At 70.7% G+C, this 20548-nt stretch overlaps 3 protein-coding genes across 11 annotated transcripts in view; 1 reads left to right on the top strand and 2 right to left on the bottom strand.

Moving 5' to 3' along the window:
* Positions 1–15: 15 nt before the first annotated feature.
* PUSL1 (pseudouridine synthase like 1) overlaps positions 16–20548 on the bottom strand; it is a 21420-nt gene continuing 887 nt past the window's right edge. The window contains exons 2-10 of one of the 6 annotated variants that reach the window (XM_045570531.1): positions 16336–16341; positions 2762–2852; positions 2500–2557; positions 2228–2415; positions 1933–2082; positions 1675–1845; positions 869–923; positions 611–794; positions 16–520 (exon numbers count right to left, since the gene is read on the bottom strand). In XM_045570531.1, the coding sequence (XP_045426487.1) occupies positions 393–520; positions 611–794; positions 869–923; positions 1675–1845; positions 1933–2082; positions 2228–2415; positions 2500–2557; positions 2762–2838 (1011 nt within the window). In that variant the 5' untranslated portion in view covers positions 2839–2852; positions 16336–16341 and the 3' untranslated portion in view covers positions 16–392. Of the gene's footprint in view, positions 521–610; positions 795–868; positions 924–1674; positions 1846–1932; positions 2083–2227; positions 2416–2499; positions 2558–2761; positions 2927–16335; positions 16342–20548 lie in introns of those variants that run through there. The other 5 variants (XM_045570530.1, XM_036461002.2, XM_036461003.2 and 2 more) reach the window with 5 other exon arrangements.
* Positions 3217–18394, top strand: ACAP3 (ArfGAP with coiled-coil, ankyrin repeat and PH domains 3). Of its 4 annotated transcripts, none has more exons than XM_045570503.1 (24): positions 3239–3698; positions 7461–7518; positions 8073–8192; positions 8389–8442; positions 9835–9893; positions 10549–10732; positions 11166–11210; positions 11299–11394; positions 11487–11561; positions 11957–11968; positions 12507–12619; positions 12707–12758; positions 13604–13704; positions 13855–13966; positions 14180–14388; positions 14462–14531; positions 15506–15600; positions 15672–15874; positions 15998–16102; positions 16835–17029; positions 17118–17338; positions 17510–17619; positions 17721–17831; positions 18001–18394. In XM_045570503.1, exons 1-24 carry the CDS (start codon positions 3652–3654, stop codon positions 18146–18148), a joined length of 2595 nt encoding a protein of 864 aa, XP_045426459.1. In that variant the 5' UTR covers positions 3239–3651; the 3' UTR covers positions 18149–18394. The 4 variants fall into 4 exon arrangements, with proteins under 4 accessions (XP_045426460.1, XP_045426459.1, XP_036316858.1 ...); XM_036460965.2 differs by having other exon boundaries at positions 3242–3698; positions 16922–17029; XM_036460967.2 differs by having other exon boundaries at positions 3244–3698; positions 16931–17029.
* The window catches only part of SCNN1D (sodium channel epithelial 1 subunit delta), a 5376-nt gene continuing 4645 nt past the window's right edge, over positions 19818–20548 (bottom strand). The window contains exon 13 of the mRNA XM_045570636.1: positions 19818–20548. This exon is cut by the window's right edge and continues 102 nt beyond it. Coding sequence (XP_045426592.1) covers positions 20375–20548 — 174 coding nt within the window. The 3' untranslated portion in view covers positions 19818–20374.

The raw sequence follows: 20548 nt of genomic DNA, 5'->3' as shown, positions 1-20548 counted from the left end.
GTGACAGGACCGGAGGTGCTTGTCTCCCCGCCTTGGTGCTCACACCCATCTCCTGCACCTACGCCAGGGCCGCCCACCTGGGCAGATGGGCACGCTGGGTGCTGGGTGCTTGGGGAGCAGGAGGCCTGCTGTGGCCCCAGGTAGGTCATGCGGTGTGCAGAGCCAGGCAGGATCCAGTGGCCAGACCGTGAGCGTGGGTGCTCTGACCTTGGCTCGGCACCTGGGGCCATCTGTGGCTTCCGTGCTATGGACCCTGCAAACCATGAGCCAGAAGCTCTGGGGCTGCGGGAGGCAGGACTGGTGGCCAGATCCTAGGTCAGGCTGGGAGCCCCCCTCTCCCACTGGGGACGGGCGTGGGCTGAGGGGGCTCTGGCTCTAAGGGGCATGGCACCTCACTCCAGGCTGCCTGCCTTCGGGCCACTGGTCTCCAGCCCGGGGTCTTCTGGCCAAGCCGGAGCCTCCCGGCCCCCTGGTCCCTGGCTCTCCTGCTGGGCACAGTGTGGGCTCCCAGCTGCTAGAACGGCAGGGGAGGTGGTGTCAGCATGGCTCCTGCTCCTGCGGGACCCAGCCCGGAGTGGGCCCCTCAGCGGCACACGGAGGGGCCTTCCCCGGCACCTCTTACCGAGGTCTCTGAGGCCCCCGAATCGCACCGACTTCAGGAACAAGCCGTGGGCTGGGGCCACGCGTGTCTGGTGCTTGCCCAGCGGGTCCCGGCTCTGGAGAATCGTCTTCACCTGAGCAGGGGTCACAGCCCCCAGCCCCACGGCCACCAAGATGGCCGTCATCCTCCGCACCTGCAACCCAAGGCTCAGCCTGCCACCTGGGCCCAGTTCCCACCTCCCGGGGCGGGCCCCGGCGCAGAGCCCACCTGTCGGTACAGGAAGGACTGGCTCTCAAACTCCAAGCTCCAGAACTGCAGCCTCCTGGGGACACGGGTACCGTGAAGTCAGCGCCGCAGGGCAACCCCAGCTGCCTGGCTCCCGACGAGGAGAGGGTGCTGGGCACGCAGAGGGCCCAGGAAGCCGTACCCACCCTCTTCCGCCCCAGGAGCCTCCTATGGGAGGTGCGAACCCGACAGCTATCCCTTGTGAGGGAGGGGAGAGCCTTCCGAGGGCCATGCGGTGGGGACAGGGCCTAGGGGAGATGCTAAGGTCCTGGCACCAGCTCAGGGCTCTGACACATCTAAGGCTAATGGTGCCCACACTAGGAAGGTTCTAGAAGTCAGCAGCTGCCATGTGACCAGAGGCCCCTGGGATGGTGCTGGGAGCAGTGGTACCGCCCTTGTCAGGCTGGGCCAGAACCCCTCCTGAGCGGTGAGCTTGGGGCAGGGCTGGGAGCCCTCAGGGAAAGCAGCCCTTGTCCTGTTCTCCAGCCGGGGGTGGAGGGGGGCAGCGCAGCTGCGGGTTCACGGCACCAACTGCCCAGCTCACCCCCAGCGGGTGCCCAGGACGTCCTGCCTCTGCACGGCCCACTGTGCCGGGGAAGGCCCATAGGCTGGGTCCCTGCAGGAGGAGCCATGCTGTCAGCCCTCACCTATCGTTCTAGCAGCTGGGAGTCCAGACCGTGCCCAGCAGGAGAGCCAGGGACTGGGGGCAGGGAGGCTCCGGGTTGGCCAGAGGAGGTGCTGGGCTCACACAGCCTCCCTGGCCTCCATCCTAAGGCCGCTCTCCTCACCTGCTCTCCTGGGGAAGGACAAGGGGACCAGCTGGGCCCAGGGACACGGTGGCTCGACGCAGCGTGCGCACGGAGGTGGTGGAGGGGCTGCCGGCCGACTGGAAAGCGCTGAAGTCGTGTGTCCCCAGGAGGTGCTGGGCAGCCTCCTGCATGGCAGCCATGTCCAAGCGGCTGCAGGAGCCAGGTGAGAGGTCGGGAGGAAGTGGCCAGCCAGGTGGGCCTGGCACCCCCCCTTCACTGCCACACACCCACACTCACTCTGCTCGCAGGGCCCAGCACCGGTTTCGCTCAAACACAGACAGCTGGTCATACCGGGCACAGCCGGTGACCAGGCGGTACAGGTAGGTCCTGGATGTGGCAGCGTGGCGGGCATGGAAGTCAGTGGGCACACGGAAGGCCTGCAGGACCCTGTGGAGTAACACCGGGGACATGACCCCCACACACGTGTCCCCTTGCTGTCTCCCCGCATACCCTGAGAAAGTCTGTCCAGACAGTCCTCCCTGACCCCGCCTCAGCCGCGGTGGATGCCTAGGGCGGAGCGGGCGGTGCTCACCGGATGGCGGGGTGCCGCAGGTGGGTGTTGAGGGCCTCGGTCAGGACCTCGGGTGTGAAGGGCGGCTGGCCCGCGCGGCGCTGCACGTCCAGGTGCGCGGCGTTGCTCAGGGCGTGGACCCCAGCGTCCGTGCGGCTGGAGATGATGAACTTGACTGGCACGACCGACTTCAGCTTCTCGGCGGCCTCCTGCGGGGACAGCCGCCGGGGTCAGCCCCGAGTTCCCGCCGGCACCGGCCGCCCTCCGCCCTCCCGGGCCACAGGCCGGCTCACCTCCAGGTAGTTCTGCACCCCGACCGCGCGCTGGGCGCCCCTGACAGCCGCGCTCCCGCTGTGGGCAGAGGCGGGGCAGGTTGGCGGGCAGAGGCCGCCCGCCCGGCCCCGCTTTAAGCGGCCACCGCGGCCGCTCCGGGCCGGTGCCGGCGGGGCCGGAAGTGCAGACCCTACAGCTCCCGCCCCCTCCTCGCGCTCGCTGTCCTTGGGGACCAGCTCCCGCGCTTCCCCGGGGGCTGGGGCTCGGGAGGTCGGGACATACTTGAAGTCGGTGCCCACGTACTGGAAGAACACGAGGTAGCGCGCCCGCACCGAGCCCGCGACCGGACCCGAGCCCATGGCCCGGCGGGACCGGCGGGACCGGCGGGACCGGCCCACGAACCCAGGGGAGTGGAGGCCGCACGTGGGCCTGTGCGCATGCGCACAGAGTCCGGCCACGCCCCAGCGGCTCCGCGCCTGCGCTTTGCGTTTGCCCCGCCTCACAGCTAGACACGCCCGACCCCGGGCCGCCGAGGGCGGGGCAGGGGGCGGGGCCACCGTTAGGGAGCGGGTGCAAAGTGCGGCTCTCTGTGGGGCGCGTGGGCCCGACTCGGGCAGCTGCGTCAGGAATCCGCTCTCAAACTGCGCGCCGACCTGCACGCCCCCGCGTGCGCGCACTCCGACGTTCCCCTGTCCCCCCGCTTCCCGCTGCCCACCTCGGGGAGCCCGGGCTTCCGCTGAGGCCCCGCCCCGCGGGTTTTGCAAACGTCCCTCATTGCGCAACCGCGGCCGGCTCGCCGGAGAGGGCGTGCCCGCGCCTGGCGGTCAGCGACGGCTCCGACCCCCCGCTGCTGCCGAGCCCGCTCTCCTCCCCGATCTGGAGCGGCCGGGACTGAGGGGCGGATCGTCGGGGCGGGCGGAGCCGCGCGCCGGCGGCGGCCGGCGGGAGGGCAGGGCGTTTGGCGACGCTCCCTGGCAGTGACAGCGGCGGCTCCCGCGCTGCGCACTTGGGCGACGCTCCCCGGCGGTGACAGGCGGGCGGGGCGGCGGCCTCATTCCGGCGCGGGCGGGCGCGGAGCTCGGCGCGGGCGGCGGCGGCGGCGGAGGGGCGGCCGGCCGCCGAGGATGCGGCTCGGGGCGCCGCGGTCCTGAGCCAGTGAGCGCGCCGCAGCCATGACGGTGGAGTTCGAGGAGTGCATCAAGGACTCGCCGCGCTTCAGGTGAGCCGCCGGGGGCGCCCCCTCGGGACCGGGCGGCCGGGGAGGGCGCGGGCGGGAGGCGGCGGCGGCGCCCCCTTTGTGTCCGGCGCGGGAGCCGGTGACGGGCGCGGGCGGACCCGCCGCGGACAAAGCCCGCAGCGCCCGGACGGCCGGCGGAACAAAAGATGCCCCTTCGCCGGCCGCCTCGCCGAGGGGCGCGCGTGGGGCGGGGCTGCGCCGGCGTCCACCTCCCCGCGGGTGTCCACCTCCGTCCACCTCCCCACGGGGCGTCCACCTCCCACCTCCCCGCGGGTGTCCACCTCCCACCTCTCCGCGGGTGTCCACCTCCGTCCACCTCCCCGCGGGTGTCCACCTCCCACCTCCCCGCGGGTGTCCACCTCCGTCCACCTCCCCACAGGGCGTCCATCTCCCACCTCCCCGCGGGTGTCCACCTCCGTCTACCTCCCCACGGGTGTCCACCTCCCCGCGGGTGTCCACCTCCCCGCGGGTGTCCACCTCCCACCTCCCCGCGGGTGTCCACCTCCGTCCACCTCCCCACAGGGCGTCCATCTCCCACCTCCCCACGGGTGTCCACCTCCGTCTACCTCCCCACGGGTGTCCACCTCCCCGCGGGTGTCCACCTCCCACCTCCCCGTGGGTGTCCACCTCCCACCTCCCTGCGGCGTGTCCATCTCCGTCCACCTCCCCATGGAGTGTCCACCTCCGTCCACCTCCCCACGAGTGTCCACCTCCGTCCACCTCCCCGCGGGTGTCCACCTCCCCACAGGGTGTCCACCTCCGTCCACCTCCCCGCGGGTGTCCACCTCCCCACAGGGTGTCCACCTCCCCGCGGCATGTCCACCTCCGCCCACCTCCCCACGGGTGTCCACCCGCTTTGTGCGGGCCCCGTCATGCCGGCCACCTGCACGGCCCTGCGGGCTGCTCTGGCCGGGATGTCGCTCTGGCCGGGGATGTGGGCCTGTCCTGCATTCTGTCTGGTCCCCCTGCCCAGAGCTGCCCAAGGGGGACAGCCAGCCAGAGCCACGTGGACAGAGGTGACCTCAGGGTCAGACTGAGCAGCCTGGGCCCAAGGCTGTGGCCCTTCCATCCTGGGTTCTGGAAGAGCAGGCGTGCTTGCCCGTGTGTGTGTGCGTGTGTGTGCGTGAGCGCGCGTGTGTGCATGTGTGCATGTGCGCGCGTGTGCACGTGTGCGTGTGTGCGCATGTGTGTGCATGTGTGTGTGTGCGTGTGTGTGTGTGTGTGTGTGTGTGTCTGTCTGTCTGTCTGCTTTCCCCACGCACTTCACACCCTCGGGTGCCAGACCCTGGATGTGACTGTCGTGAGCTGTACCCCTGCGCTGGCCTGCTGGGAACATGTGTGCACACCAGCAATGCGTGCGTGCACGTGTGCCACCTGTGACTTCTTGGTGTGGACACGTACATGTACTTTTCATGCTGGCGTGAGTGTTGCCACTAAACGCGCAGGTTAGATTGTTCATGTGTATCCCAGCACTGGGACACGAGATTCTGCACGTGTGTCTGCGTGTGCACCGTGCCACCACACACATGCACCTGGGATGGCTCAGGAGATCCCGTGTAGTGTGCATGCCCGGTCCCTGGGCTGTGCCAACAAGAGTGCGTGTGTGCGTGTGTGTGTGTGTGTGTGTGTGTGTGTGCAGCCCCCTGCAGCCAGCCTCTTGCACAGCCTCTCCCCAGGGCGGCTGGGGTGTGAGCAGCACGTGCACTCATGGTCTGGCCGCACCTCTGCCCACTGTCCCCCAGGCCCCGCAGAGCCTCCTGCTCTTCCTCCCTTTGGGTGGGACCCCCTTCCCGGTCAGGCCCGGCCCCAGCACCCAGTCCCCTCTGGGCCTTCCTCCACCCCAGCCCGTTCTGCCTGTGGCTCCCCGGGCAGGGAGAGTGCCCGCCCCGGCCTGAGGGAGCTCCGTGGATCCCCGGGACCCGGTTTCGGGCTGGGCAGAGAGTTTACGGGGTGCGAGGCCGTCCTGAGGCCCCTCAGCGGCTGAGCGTGTAACCTGGCTTCCTGGAGGCTGGCCTGAGGAGGCGGTCAGGGTCCGGCCGGCCAGGAGGATGTGGTCAGTGATGTGGGCCATGTGAGCCCAGCCCTGGGAGGGGAGCTGGCCGTGTGCTCTTGGCCTGGGGGAGCCCCACAGCCCCGTGCACGTGGTTCGGGGGACCAGACGCTCTCAGACAGGCCCGGCCTCGCCCACCCCGTTGTCCTCGGTGCCCCCTCCCTTGGGTGGGGCGTCAGCACTGAGTCACGGCTTCGGTGGAGGAACCTCCCTCCTCCCTCCTCCTCCAAGCTGCTGAGGAAATCCTGGAGGGCGGGCAGGAGAGGCGGCCCTGGTCCCCGGGGCTGGGGTGGGGGGGCTGGGAGGGGTCTGGGGTGGGGCCTGGGGAGGGGGTCCAGGGAGGGGGCTGGCCCAGGCTCCAGTGCTGCACCTTCCTTGCTGGCTCAGGGACCAGGCGCCCAGCTCCCGGGTGGCAGCTCGCTGTGCAGCTGCCAGGGCACTTGGGGTGCTGGGGCTGCCCCTGCAGCACCCTCTTCTGGGGGGTGGGCCTTCCCTGCCTCGGGAGGGACCCTGTGAGGGGACCCGAGAGGCCACAGCAGAGGCCAGGGTCCCTGGGCCAGGCAGTCCTGGGTGGGCGGTGGGCACCTGCGGGGGCCGGGCAACGGCTGGGACAGGGAGTCACCCCTCTGACAGCTCTGCTCCGAGACGCATCCCCTGAACCCCTCAGAGAGGAGCTGTGTCCTGCCGGGCGGAGTGGAGACTCATGAGTTCCCTGCCCCCTCCCCCAGCTCCCCGGGAGGTCACCCTGAGCTGCACCCCACCTGAGGGACCTGGGAAATCCTGGCGCACGCCCCTCCCCCCGCACGCCTCCCCTCGGCCTGACCCCGCCCAAGGCCTGTCTCCGGAGGCCTGCCTCCCTGCCTGGCCGGAGCCGCTCCCTCGTCCCTCCACCCCGGAGGCCAGATGGGGGGGGGGGGGGGCACCGGGACACTGGCCTGATTTTCCTATTTCCTGTTCCCGGAGCGTTTGTGGGGGGAGGGTCACGTGCCCGATCCATCTGCCTCTGCCTTCCGGGGATTCTCCTGTCCTCGGCTCCTCGGTGATGTCATGTGTTAACTCTCCCCGCCCCTCGCCCCTCCCGGGAGAGCTCATTGTCAGGCTGCGGGGTTCGGTGGGGTGGGGTAGGGGGGTGGAATGGGGGGAGGACGGGACCTGACCCACCCCTCTCCTGGCAGATGGTGCCATTCTTTCTTATTTGGAGGTTGGGGGTGTCTGAGCGAGCCAGAGAAGTTCTGGCTGAGACAGGCAAGCGGCAGGAGCCACCAGGCTGGGGAGCCCAGTGGAGTCTGGGGCGGGGCGGGGCGGGGCGGCGGTGGCTGGCGGCCCTGGCCTCGCCCTGCCCTGCGTGTGCACCTGCCCTGGGTTCCGGTCCCTCTCTGTCCTCAGGCTTGTCTGACCTCTGTACCCAGGGCCACAGCAGCCCAGCCTCAGATGGGGGGCGGTCACATGTGACAGGCCCTCTCTGCCTGGGGAGGTGGTGGCTCTGGGCAGCTCGAGTCTGCTGGACTGGCCGCTGTCCTGCCTCCTCTCCCAGCTCCGCCTCCTGGCCTGACTGAGGGCCGCGGGGCCGCGGGTCAGCCACAGGAGCCAGCAGCCCCCCTGGGGAGGGGCGTGGGCAGGCGAAGACCCAGCCTGGCCCGAGGTTAGGGCGGCTGGCCGCGGGCTGACCCCTGACTGACCTCTTCCCGTCGCAGGGCCACCATCGACGAGGTGGAGACAGATGTGGTCGAGATCGAGGCCAAGCTGGACAAGGTGAGGGGCTGGGCAGTGTGGGCTCCAGGGCTGCCCCCCGCCCCCAGGCCCGGCCACTGGGGTGTGTGCACACACGTGTGCGAGTGCACGTATGTTGCATGTGGGGCATGCAGCCCGTGTGCGTGCACGAGACGTGGCTGTGTCCCCTCGCCACAGCTGTACCTACATGCCCATCCCCAGTGCACACTCTGCACACACACACACACACACACACACACACACGTGTGCGCCTCTGGGTCTCCCATCGGGGGGAGGCCACTGGGAGGCTGTGCCTCTGAGTAACCAGATTGGGGGCCCAGGGGGAACTGGGGGAGCACTGAGGGGCACTCTCCTGAGCCCCCTCGGTGGCTGGTCCTGCTGACCCTTGGCCCAGCCCATGTGCCCACATGCCCACCCGTGCTGGGCTCTTTGCTCACCTCCCTCTGGAGCCAGGGCTCCGGTGGCTGGCACTAGGCTGACCCAGCGCCCAGTGGGCTCAGGATGGAGGGCGGGCAGGGGGGTCCCCCCAGCGCTCGGCAGCCCAGGTGTCACACCTCGTCCCGTCCCGTCCGCAGCTGGTCAAGCTGTGCAGCGGCATGATCGAGGCCGGCAAGGCCTACGTCACCACCAACAGGCTCTTTGTGAGCGGCGTGCGCGACCTGTCCCAGCAATGCCAGGGAGACACCGTCATCTCGGTGAGGGCCCCGGCCTCCGGCCTCCGGCCTCGCTGAGGGCAGGCCCGGGCAGGCAGCCCCTGCGGGCGCCGGGGTCCCGGGAGCGTGTGGGCGTCTGTGTGGGCGGCGGGGCGGCTCCGAGGCCTGTCGCCGGGAAGGTGCGGGTGCTCGGGGGCATGGCTGACCCATCTGAACGAGGGTCTCCCCTGCCCCCCAGGAGTGTCTGCAGAGGTTTGGAGACAGCCTGCAGGAGATGGTCAACTACCACATGGTGAGCCAGCGGCGGAGCGGGGGGGAGAGGGGAGACACACACACACACACACATACACACGCACATGCACGCATGAGGGCCTGTCCCAGGGCCTGTCCGCGGGGCTAAGCGGCCGGCAGGGTCTGATCTGGGAGAGCCCACACCCCGCCTCCTGTCTGGGTGGGCGACGTCTCGAGGCTCTTGTGTGTCCCAGTGAGGGCCAGACAGTGGGCTGGCCGGTCTGTGGGCAGTGGGCTCTCAGGGGGGAGACGCTTTGGAGGGTCACCCAGGGCCCCTCACTGGGCAGGTCTCGGCCGTCCAGTGCAGTGAGAGGACCTCCCAGGCTGCCCCGGCCCCTGGTGTCCTGGCCTCGCTGCTCCCGGTCAGGTCTGGATGACCTCCAGCCCTCAGGGCCACCGGCACGGCCACCGCACAGGCCTGCGTGAGGCGCATGTGGGCGGCTGGACAGCGGCCTGGCAGCCGGAGCCCCAGACTAAACAAGGGGCCCCACCAACAGGGGAAGTTCAGAAATAAACCGGCTCAGAACAGCACGTCCTGCCCTGGCTGTCTGTCTGTCTGCTTCCGGACAGGCCCCCGGGCGGTGGGTCCGGCTCTGGGCCCCGGCCAGTCCGGCTCTGGGCCCCCGGGCGGCCGGTCCGGCTCTGGGCCCCGGCCAGTCCGGCTCTGGGCCCCCGGGCGGCCGGTCCGGCTCTGGGCCCCCGGGCGGCGGGTCCGGCTCTGGGCCCCCGGGCGGCCGGCCCGGCTCTGGGCCCCCGGGCGGCCGGCCCGGCTCTGGGCCCCCGGGCGGCCGGCCCGGCTCTGGGCCCCCGCGCGGCCGGTCCGGCTCTGGGCCCCCGGGGGCCGGTCCAGCTCTGGGCCCCCGGGGGCCGGTCCGGTTCCGGTCCGGCTCTGGGCCCCCGCGCGGCCGGTCCGGTTCCGGTCCGGCTCTGGGCCCCCGCGCAGCTGGTTCGGTTCCGGTCCGGCTCTGGGCCCCCTAAGTGCTCAAGAGCCCTCCAACCCCCACCACCACCCGCCCCTGCTCCTAGGCCAGTCCTCAGGAGCTCCAGCTCCCACCCCATCCTTCCTACCGCAGGCTGGTCCTCCCCGAGGTGGGGGTGTCACAGGTGCCCTGTGGGTGGGGCAGAGGAGGAGGGGCCCATCTGGGACAGCTCTGGCCGAGAGCCAGGAGGGGGCGTGGGCAGGTGGTCACAGCTGTCGCCTCTGGGCACCGGCCCAGGCCTGAGGCCACCCCCGCTCCCCTAGGCCCCGTGAGGCCGGCTCTGTGGGGGACGGGCTGGGGCCCAGGCTGGGCTGGGCGGGACTCTCCCTGGTCCTCACCTGAGAGTGAGGGGGCCTGGCCCCTGGGGTCACGTGGGGACAGACCACTCACACCCCCTGTCCGTGACCCCCCAGATCCTGTTTGACCAGGCCCAGAGGTCCGTGCGGCAGCAGCTCCACAACTTCATCAAAGAGTGAGTGGGTGGAGGCCCGGATCCCGAGGGGGTGCCTCGCCTCTCCCGGCCTGGGAGGGGCTCCTGGCGTTTCCTGAGCTGGATCTGGGGGTCCCAGGGCCTGTCTGGGAGGGGCCTTGGCCCCAGGCCTCAGGCTCTGGGTGGGGGCTCAGCGTGGGCAGAGGCTCGGAGGGGGACAGGGCGGGAGGGTAAGGTGAGGGCCTCGGGCGAAGGGCGAGGGGGAGGGCGTGACTGTGGGAGGAGTCAGGGTGATGGTGGGAGGAGGTGAGGGTTGGGTGGGAGTCTGGGCTCAGCACCTGTGTGTGCAGTTGGGGTGCCTATGGGACCCCCAAGTGATGCCACATTGAAGTTGGGGGCCTGAGCCTGGAGTCTGGTGAAGCTGGGGGTCACCCCAGGCTGGACTGACCTTCGGATTGAGGTGGTGAAGGGCAAGGGGGAGCCCTGGGTCCGGGAAGGGGCCTCGAGGAGGAGAGGAGGGAGAAGGGAAGGCAGAAAGGGGGAAGGAGGGGGACAGCCCGCTCGACGGCTGCGGGGGGCGCAGACAGGGAGGCCCTGCCCAGGAGCAGGGAGGGCATCGCAGCAAGGGGGAGACCCCACATCCGTCCCTCCTGGGAGCCCCCGCCCTGACCAGCCCCCCCTGCCCCCCCGCCCCCAGGGATGTGCGGAAGTTCAAGGAGACCAAGAAGCAGTTTGACAAGGTCCGGGAGGACCTGGAGCTGTCCCTGGTGAGGAACGCCCAGGCCCCGCGGCACCGGCCCCATGAGGTGGAGGAGGCCACCGGCGCCCTGACCCTCACCCGCAAGTGCTTCCGCCACCTGGCCCTGGACTATGTGCTCCAGGTGAGCCGCCGGCACGGAGGCCGGTCCTGGGGGGCGGTCCTGCGGACGGACGGACGGATGGACGGGCGGTGGGCGGAGCTGACCTCGGGAGAGGTGCTTCTGGCTCCAGAAAACGAATCAGGTCTTGGGGAGGGACCAGGTGGGGCAGCCACAGGCCCAGCGGTGGGCTCGGGCGGGTGCGGGCGCGGGTGCGGGCGAGGGTGGGGCCCGGGAGACTTTGCTGAGGGCAGAGTCGGGATGGGAGTTGCCCGTGGGAGGGACCCGCCATCCTGACAGGGGAGAATGCGGTTGGCCCCAGGGCAGGGATGCGAAGATGAGTCGGGGGTCTCAGGGGACCACAAGCAGCCTGAGCGGGCGTGGTGGCAAGGTGCAGGCCGTGGGCTGCCTCGACCCCGACACCCTTTCCCGGTTTTCCCCTCCCCCTCCCTGGCAGATCAATGTCCTCCAGGCCAAGAAGAAGTTTGAGATCCTGGATTCTGTGAGTGCCTGGCGCGGGGCGGGCGGGGCACAGGCATGGCGGCAGATGCCGGGCAGTGGCCTCACCAGCGCCTCCTGCCCGCCTGCAGATGCTGTCCTTCATGCACGCCCAGTACAGCTTCTTCCAGCAGGGCTACAGCCTGCTGCACCAGCTGGACCCCTACATGAAGAAGCTGGCGGCCGAGGTGAGCCTGGGGCGAGGAGGGGAGGGGACGGGCCCGGCCTGGGTCTCGGGGAGAGGGGTCCCTTCTCCCCGCCCTGACGCCCCTCCCCACAGCTGGACCAGCTGGTGATCGACTCGGCCGTGGAGAAGCGGGAGATGGAGCACAGGCATGCGGCCATCCAGCAGCGGGTGAGGCCCTCCTCGCCCTGCCCTGGGATCGGGGGTGTGAGGGGCACCCCGTCCCGCTGCCCTGGGGGGCCCCTGGCACCTACACACGCCCCCCTTCCCCCAGGCCTGCCCACCCTCACCGTGATGGAGCAGGAGGGCGGGTGGCCCCATGTTACTCAGAGGCTAGAGCAGGGTGGGCAGAGGCCAGTGAATGCCCCTCGTCCTTCAAGGCCAGGGTCGCCTCTGGGGCCTCAGGTGCTGGCTGCTACTGGCTCCTCTTTGGTAACCTGCCAGACCGCTGCCCCCACACTGCCCAGGGCGGATGGGCTGCAGGCAGAGCTGCCATTTCAGTCAGTGAAGGCCTGGGCACTCACTGGCATTCTCTCTCTCCTCCCACCCCCTCCTGCTCTGCCCAGACCCTGCTGCAGGTGAGTGGGCTTTGCCCTGGACGCGGAGGGGGGGGGGAGGGGTAGGGGGAAGGCCAGAGGAGTGGGGCGTCCGCCCTCCCTTGCGGGGGCACTTCAGCACCAAGGACACCTCCCAGGCACCTGGTGGCGGGCGGGCGCTGCACCTGGTGGCTGGCACCAGCGAGGACTCGGGCCCAGCCGGGAGCGTCCCCGTGGGAGTGGCAGCAGCTGTCCCTCCCTGCCCCCACTCGGCCAGGACAGCAGGTGGCGGGGCCTCCGCTCCCACTGCCACACACAGGACACGCTCAGTGTCTCGGCCTGTGAATGGAGCTCTGTGGCTGGGAGCAGGCCCAGCTGGCAGCGTGAATGGGGACCCGGCTGCCGGGGGGCGGGGGGCACAGACAGCTTCCTTCCTCGTCGCACAGCCTGCTGTTCCGTGGGGCTGGGCTCGGCTCCAGCCCCGGCAGGGATGTGAGGGGACCGCCTGCCCCAGGAGGTTCGGGCAGGGCCATGCTCGGGTCCGGGTGGGCATTCACGGGGGACCGTCCCCAACCCCCAGGACTTCTCCTACGATGAGCCCAAAGCGGAGTTCGACGTGGACGCGCCCAGCGGGGTGGTGATGGAGGGCTACCTCTTCAAGAGGGCCAGCAACGCCTTCAAGACGTGGAACAGGTGAGGGGTCCGTCCTTCCTGGGGGGCAGGGCACCGGGGCATTCGTGAGGTCAGCCTGCCTGACCCCCCCGGCTCGTCCCCACCCAGGCGCTGGTTCTCCATCCAGAACAGCCAGCTGGTCTACCAGAAGAAGCTGAAGGTGCGTGCAGGCCCCTCCCCCTGGCCCCGAGTGGCCGCCCCGGCGTCACGCCTCAGTGGTGGGGGGGCAGGGGCACGTGGGTCCCGGTGGCCTGAGTGGTGGGGGGCAGAGGGCACGTGGGTCCAGTGGCCTGAGTGGTGGGAGGGCAGAGGGCATGTGGGTCCCGGTGGCCTCAGTGGTGGGGGGGCAGGCAGAGGGCACGTGGGTCCCGGTGGCCTCAGTGGTGGGGGGCAGGCAGGGGGCACGTGGGTCCGGTGGCCTGAGTGGTGGGGAGCAGGGGGCACGTGGGTCCCGGTGGCCGGGGGGGCAGGCAAAGGGCACGTGGGTCCGGTGGCCTCAGTGGTGGGGGGCAGGGGCACGTGGGTCCCGGTGGCCTGAGTGGTGGGGGGACAGAGAGCACGTGGGTCCAGTGGCCTGAGTGGTGGGGGGGCAGGGAGCATGTGGGTCCGGTGGCCGGGGGGACAGGCAGAGGGCACGTGGGTCTGGTGGCCGGGGGGGCAGGCAAGGGAGCACATGGGGGTCGGTGGCCGGGGGGAGGCAGGCAGAGGGCACGTGGGTCCGGTGGCCGGGGGACAGGCAGGGGGCACGTAGGGGTCAGTGGCCGGGGGGGCAGGCAGGGGGCACGTGGGTCCGGTGGCCGGGGGACAGGCAGGGGGCACGTGGGTCCGGTGGCCGGGGGGGCAGGCAGGGGGCACGTGGGTCCGGTGGCCGGGGGACAGGCAGGGGGCACGTGGGTCCAGTGGCCGGGGGACAGGCAGGGGGCACGTGGGTCCGGTGGCCTCAGTGGTGGGGGGCAGAGGGCACGTGGGGGTCGGGCTGGGCTCGAGGCCGTGCTCCGCCCGCAGGACGTGCTCACTGTGGTGGTGGATGACCTCCGGCTGTGCTCCGTGAAGCCGTGTGAGGACATCGAGCGGAGGTTCTGCTTCGAGGTCGTGTCGCCCACCAAGTGCGTATGCCCGGCGGGGGCCGGGGCTGATGGGGGCCGGGCCGGCGGGGGGCACAGGGCTGATGGGGGCCGGGCTGGCAGGGCCCGGGCTGGCGGGGGCCGGGCTGGTGGGGGGGCCCCTCTGCCAGGCCTGACCCCCTCGCCCCGCAGGAGCTGCATGCTGCAGGCGGACTCCGAGAAGCTGCGGCAGGCCTGGGTCCAAGCCGTGCAAGCCAGCATCGCCTCCGCCTACCGGGAGAGCCCGGACAGCTGCTACAGCGAGGTGCGGCCACTGCGCCCTCCACGTGCACACACGGCCCCCCGGGCTGCGTGCCGGCATGTGTGGGCACTGTGGGCATGTGCATGTACCTGCACACGTGTGGGCGTGGGCGTGGCTTCAGGCTCCGGCAGTGGCGGGGGCGGGGGAGGGGTGGGGGCCGCTGGGGTGGCCGCGGCCGGAGCTCCGAAGGGGCTGACTGGCCCTCACCGTCCCCAGAGGCTGGACCGCACAGCGTCCCCCTCCACCAGCAGCATCGACTCGGCCTCGGACTCCCGGGAGCGCGGCGCCAAGGGCGAGAGCGTGCTGCAGCGTGTGCAGGGCGTGGCTGGCAACGGCCAGTGCGGTGACTGCGGCCAGCCGGACCCCCGCTGGGCCAGCATCAACCTGGGCGTGCTGCTCTGCATCGAGTGCTCAGGCATCCACAGGTGGGCCCGCGGGCGGCCGGGCAGGGCGCCAGGCCGAGCCGCCCCTGACTCACCCCTCCTCCCCGCTGTCTAGGAGCCTGGGTGTCCACTGCTCTAAGGTGCGGTCCCTGACGCTGGACTCGTGGGAGCCTGAGCTGCTGAAGGTGTGTGTGGGGCCATCACGGGCCACCAGCCGCCTGCTCGGGGTGTCTGGGTGTCTGCGAGCCGGGGCTGGGGCCTGGGGGTGTCTGCTGGCCGGGGGTGTCTGCAGGCTGGGGGTGTCTGCAGGTGGGGGTGTCTGCAGGCTGGGGGTGTCTGCAGGCCAGGGTTGAGGCCTGGGGGTGTCTGCAGGCTGGGGGTGTCTGCCGGCCGGGGGTGTCTGCCAGCTGGGGGTGGTGTCTGCAGGCCGGGGCTGAGGCCTAGGGGTGTCTGCCGGCTGGGGGTGTCTGCCGGCTGGGGGTGTCTGCAGGCCAGGGCTGAGGCCTGGGGCTGAGGCCTGGGGGTGTCTGCTGGCCGGGGGTGTCTGCAGGCTGGGGGTGTCTGCAGGTGGGGGTGTCTGCAGGCTGGGGGTGTCTGCAGGCCAGGGTTGAGGCCTGGGGGTGTCTGCAGGCTGGGGGTGTCTGCCGGCCGGGGTTGAGGCCTGGGGGTATCTGCCGGCCATGGCTGGAGGTTGGGGGTGTCTACACGCTGGGGGTGTCTGCCGGCTGGGGGTGTCTCCAGGCTGGGGCTGGGGTCTGGGGGTGTCTGCAGGCTGGGGGTGTCTGTGGGCTGGGGGTGTCTGCAGGCTGGGGCTGGGGTCTGGGGGTGTCTGCAGGCTTGGGGTGTCTGTGGGCTGGGGGTGTCTGCAGGCTGGGGTCTGGGGGTGTCTGCAGGCTTGGGGTGTCTGTGGGCTGGGGGTGTCTGCAGGCTGGGGGTGTCTGTGGGCTGGGGGTGTCTGTGGGCTGGGGGTGTCTGCAGGCTGGGGGTGTCTGCCGGCCGGGGTTGAGGCCTGGGGGTATCTGCCGGCCATGGCTGGAGGTTGGGGGTGTCTACACGCTGGGGGTGTCTGCAGGCTGGGGGTGTCTGTGGGCTGGGGGTGTCTGTGGGCTGGGGGTGTCTGCAGCTGGGGCTGAGGCCCTCACGCCCTGTCTCCCGCCAGCTGATGTGCGAGCTGGGAAACCGCACGGTGAACCAGATCTACGAGGCCCAGTGCGAGGGGCCGGGCAGCAGGAAGCCCACGGCCAGCAGCCCCAGGTGAGGGGGTGCAGCAGGGGGCGGGGGCGGCGGGCCGGGGCCTGGGCGCGGCCTCACGCCCCCCGGTCCAGGCAGGACAAGGAGGCCTGGATCAAGGACAAGTACGTGGAGAGGAAGTTCCTGCGGAAGCCACCCTCCGCGCCCGCCCGGGAGGCCCCACGGCGCTGGCGGGCCCGCAGGTGCCCCGGCCAGCACAGCTCGCCCCGCGCCCCCGCCGCCCGCCGCCAGGTCCGGCTGGAGCCCGTCCTGCCCGCCGTGGCCGCCCTGTCCTCAGGTGGGCGGGCCTCTGGCTCCCGGGCGGCCGTGGGGGGCGGGCTGCAGCGGGGGGAGGCCAGACCCCGGGAGGCCAGGGCTGGCCCAGGAGACAGGCCCCCTGTGGCCCCTGGTCCCCCCGTAGGTGCCGTGGAGCGCAGGTTCCGCAGGGACTCCCTCTTCTGCCCGGACGAGCTGGACTCCCTCTTCTCCTATTTTGACGCAGGGGCTGCTGCGGCTGGTCCACGCAGTAAGTGCTGCCAGCACCCCGGCCCGCTGCCCACCCCCTCCCTGCCGGGCCTCGGGCAGCGCCAGGCAGGGCTCCCGGGATGGTGTACCAGTGGCCATTTGCTGGGACAGGGCTCGGAGCGGGTGTCGTGGGGGGCTGGTCTGGAGGGGAGGAACGGGGTCAAGCGGGCCTGAGGCTGGATAGTGCCTTGAGGGGCTGGGGGCAATGGGGTATCGACTTGGAGACCAAGGTCACGACCCCTGAGTGGTGTGTGTGTGTGTGTGTGCTGTGTGCACACAGGAGTAGGTGTGTATCAAGTGTGTTTTGTGGGTGTCCATGTGCACCTGTGTGCTGGGGGCCTGGAAAACTCGGGGCACACATCTTTCTCACCCCGTTTGGGGTTGGGGGACAATTGCTATACCTCGAGTTCTCCCCCAAGGGCTGCCTGCTCATGGGCGGGCGGTCAGCTCCTCCTGCCATGCGTGGGCAGGAGGCAGGGCCCTCTGCCAGGAATTGGCATGGTGACTGCGGGCAGCAGGGGGCGCTGCTTCACCGTCCCTGAGCCTGGGCTCTTGGGGGCTGCCCCTGGCTGAGCTGGGCCAATCTTTGGCTGAGACTCCACCCCTGGGCGGTGACCTCCTCACATGCACCACAGCCTCACAGGCCCACCCATCCTGCCGCCCGCAGACCTGCCTGTGGGCGGGTGCACGTGGACCTGCAATAGCTTGTTTTGCCCCTTTTCTCCCACCCTAGCCGGACTCTCCTGCCCCCGGGGCACCCCCTGGAGGATGGTGGGGTCTCGGGAGGCGACAGGGATCCTCAGGGCCCCTCTGCCCATGGACCCCGCAGGTCTGAGCAGCGACAGTGGCTTAGGGGGGAGCTCCGATGGCAGCTCTGACGTCCTGGCCTTCGGCGCCGGCTCCGTGGTGGACAGTGTCCCCGAGGAGGGTGGGTGCCTGCCTCCCCAGCCCTCCCCCCGCCCCCGCCCCCGCCCCCGCGGGGCCGTCACCGCTCTGACCGCACCCGCTCCCCGCAGAGGTGGCGGAGGAGTCAGACTCCAGCGGAGAGGCGGACGGAGACGCGGAGGCCTGGGCGCTGGCGGACGTGCGTGAGCTGCACCCCGGGCTCCTGGCGCACCGCGCGGCTCGCACCCGGGACCTCCCCGCGCTGGCCGCGGCGCTGGCCCACGGGGCGGAGGTCAACTGGGCCGACTCGGAGGACGAGGGCAAGACGCCGCTGGTGCAGGCCGTGCTGGGGGTGAGCGGACGGGGCCTCTTCAGCTTCTCCTTGTGGCTGGTACCCGGCCCCCGCTGGAGACCCGCTCGTTTGGGGCTCCGTCCGGTCCGGTCCGGTCCGGTCTGGCAGGGGCGCCTGGGACACCCCTAGCAGCCCTCCCCCCGGGCTCAGCGCGGCTTCCCCGCTCCCCAGGGCTCCCTGGTCATCTGCGAATTCCTCCTGCAAAACGGGGCGGACGTGAACCAAAGAGACAGCCGGGGCCGGGCGCCCCTGCACCACGCCACGCTCCTGGGCCGCACCGGGTGAGTGCGGGTGCCCTGCGGCTCACCTTGGGGCGCGGGTGTGTGTGTGTGTGTGTGGGTGTGTGGCCTGGGTGCGCCCCGGCTCATCGCCTCGCCCGCAGCCAGGTCTGCCTGTTCCTGAAGCGGGGCGCCGACCAGCACGCCCTGGACCACGAGCAGCAGGACCCTCTGAGCATCGCTGTCCAGGAGGCCAACGCGGACATCGTCACGCTGTGAGCGCGGGGCGGGGCTTGGTGCCTTAGGGGGCGGGACTTGGTTCTTAGAGGGCGGGGGCTTGTCTTGGGGGCGGGGCTTGGTGCCTTAGAGGGGACGGGGCGCTGTGGGGGAGAGGAGCGGGGTGCCATGGGGCACAGGTCGCCCCTCACTCTGTGCTTCCCTCAGGCTCCGCCTGGCGCGCATGGCCGAGGAGATGCGGGAGGCGGAGGCGCCCCCCGGCCAGCCCGGGCCCCTGGCGGTCTGCAGCCCCACGGAGCTCCAGTACCGCAGGTGCATCCAGGAGTTCATCAGCCTCCACCTGGAGGAGAGCTAGGGCGGCGGCCCTCTCCGGAGTGTCCGGGCCCAGCAGCCTGCTCTGCCCTCCGCGGAGCCGTCCGGGGAGGGGGGACCCAGCCCCAGTCTCCCGAAGCCCCACGTTTCCCCAGAGGTGCTGACCCTACGTCCTCAGGTGACTTCTCCCCGGGGCCTGGGCTGCCCACGCCACAAACCGCTCTCGAGGCCCTGGTCCCCTCGTACCCAGGGCCGTGTGCTTCTGTGTCCCTCGGACCCGGGGCCCGTGCCACCTCGTGTCCTTCTGCCAGGGCCTGTGTCACGTGTGTTCCTCTGTCCAGAGGCCTGTGTCACCGTGTGCGCCCCCCCCTTACTGCCCCAGACACGGACCTGCTAGTTGGGTCCGCCCTGTCCCCGGGCCCCTGCACCGGGCCCTCCCCGAGGCTGGTGGCTGGCCATCAGCCCCCTGCCAGGGCAGAGGGGCAGCCCATCCAGGGAATCAACCCGTGTACCTCACGCAGTGACCCCGGCGGCCAAGCTGGGCTTCTCCGGGGCTGGGGGCATGTGCACGGGGTCTCGGCCCTGGCTGGATGCGGGCGTCCCCAGGCCACGTGGCTGGCCACGCCGGCCTCACGCCGGGCAGCCCCAGCCGCCCCTGCCTCCTCCGAGTGCTGGGCCCGGAGCGGGTGCATAAAGGACTTTGGCGCTTGGCACCCCTGCATCCGACCTTTCCTCCTGGACGAGTGGGTTTCCTGCAGCCACTGTGTTCTCACTTGTCTCGCCTCGTCTCTCTGGACTCGGGAGGACCACCTGACCCCAGCTCTGTCTGCTGCGGGGGCGCGCCCCTGCAGCTCTGCCCCCACTTGCCAGCTTTCCGCCCAGGCAGGGCCCTCCGTGGGCGCCAGGTCCCTCCGCTCACTCCCCAGGGCCCTCACTGCCTTCTGCGTCCCCTGTTCCCGGAGCCCTGGGGCAGTGCTGGGCCTCGCCCCAACTCGGGTCCTCCATCAGGCCACGGCCAGTCCGCTGGTCACTATGCAAAGGCTGCCCAGGAGGCCCCATGGGTGGCAAGGTGGGCACTGACCGGGCCCCCCCAAGTCCCTCACCTGCAGGCTGTGACCCCTAAAGAGCAGAATTAACTCCTTCCTCTCTTCCTGCTTGAGCTCTGCCCCACCCACTGCCTGTCAGTGCCTCTCAGGCTGCTGGGACCGCCCACTCCAGATCACTCAGTAATAAACTGCCGCTTGCACCGCTGCCCCTGCCGCCGTCCATGGCTCACCCGCCTCACTCCGCTGTCTCAGCCAGGGAGGGGGTTTCAGGGTGCCCTGCCTTCATGGAGGGTGGCTGAGTAGGGTGGGACTGGAGCCCCACAAGGATGCAATAAGCAGGACCCAGGGCTTGATTGGGGCGGGGCGGGGGGAGGGCTTCTCTGGTGAAAACTGACTCCTGGCATCACAGCTCCCATTCCCGGGCTCTGCTCTTCTCTGGCCCGGACAGGGGCTCCTGGTAGGAGTTAGGGTGGATGCCAGCTGGCAAGGATGGTCTGGGCCTGGCCGCGTCCCCTGGACAAGCCCCAGCCCTGGACGGTGGCCCTGTTCTCTGTCTTCCTGTCCCGCCCAGCCCACCAAGTGTCTGTGGCCCCAGGCGTGTGGAGGTGCAGTCCGAGGTGCCAGCTCACCACGGAGGCGACGGGGAGGCCCTCCCGTGTTGGAGCACCAGGTGGAATTGCCAGTTTTATTACAGCCCAGCCTCATTAACGGCCTTGGCCTGGCCCTGCCCGCCCTCCCACCTGCCCCAAGCTGAGGTGTGGGCAGACATGTTGACACAGACAAACATATAATGCAGACACAGACACATTCCTATGTGGGGGCACCCCCACATGTACATTTACATGAAGGCACACATGTGCATACATGCATGCATGCATGGGTGTGCACACACATGCACAAGAAGCTCAGTCCTGCCTGGAACATGGGAATCAGTGGTGGGGACACTCCTCTCCCTGTGCCCTGGGCTCCTTGAGAACCACGAGGTCTCCTTGGAGCAGGTGGCTGCACCAGTGAGAGGCCCTGATGCGCTGGGCGCCCTTGTACCTGCCTGCCAGCCAGGCCTGGGCCCGAGGCCTTGCTGGCCGTCAGGGGGCCCCTGTGGAACTGGACAGGCCCCTCTGGGAAGCCAGGAGGGCCCACTGAGCCACGGCCCCCAGCATCAGACCGAGCTCCAGCTGGTTCAGGGCTTAGGAGTCTCGGGGGACCCACACTGACCTAACTCTTCACTGAGACTCCTGCCAGCGCCCGGGAGGCACCGCGGGCTGGGGCCCTGGGCGCCTGGCCTCATGCCTGCGGTCCCTGGGCACTGGGCAGGTCTCCGGCTTGGTGTGGGCCGCCCGCGGCTGGGACCCCTGCACACGCCGGAGCCGGTGGCAGCCCAGCAGCAGGGCCAGGGC

This window comes from Pipistrellus kuhlii, unplaced genomic scaffold, assembly GCF_014108245.1.
Source record: "Pipistrellus kuhlii isolate mPipKuh1 unplaced genomic scaffold, mPipKuh1.p scaffold_m20_p_34, whole genome shotgun sequence".
NCBI lineage: Eukaryota > Metazoa > Chordata > Mammalia > Chiroptera > Vespertilionidae > Pipistrellus > Pipistrellus kuhlii.
Note: the sequence above shows the minus strand (reverse complement) of the source record. Positions and strands in the feature narration are given on the sequence as shown.

What these genes read in the sequence shown, in the direction of transcription:
- ACAP3 (XM_045570503.1), top strand. Translation starts at nt 3,652, where the DNA reads ATGACGGTGGAGTTCGAGGAGTGCATCAAGGACTCGCCGCGCTTCAG. An exon ending in TGAAGAAGCTGGCGGCCGAG is followed by an intron (nt 11,395 to 11,486) that starts GTGAGCCTGGGG and finishes CCCTCCCCACAG; the next exon opens with CTGGACCAGCTGGTGATCGA. An exon ending in GAGTGCTCAGGCATCCACAG is followed by an intron (nt 14,389 to 14,461) that starts GTGGGCCCGCGG and finishes CCCGCTGTCTAG; the next exon opens with GAGCCTGGGTGTCCACTGCT.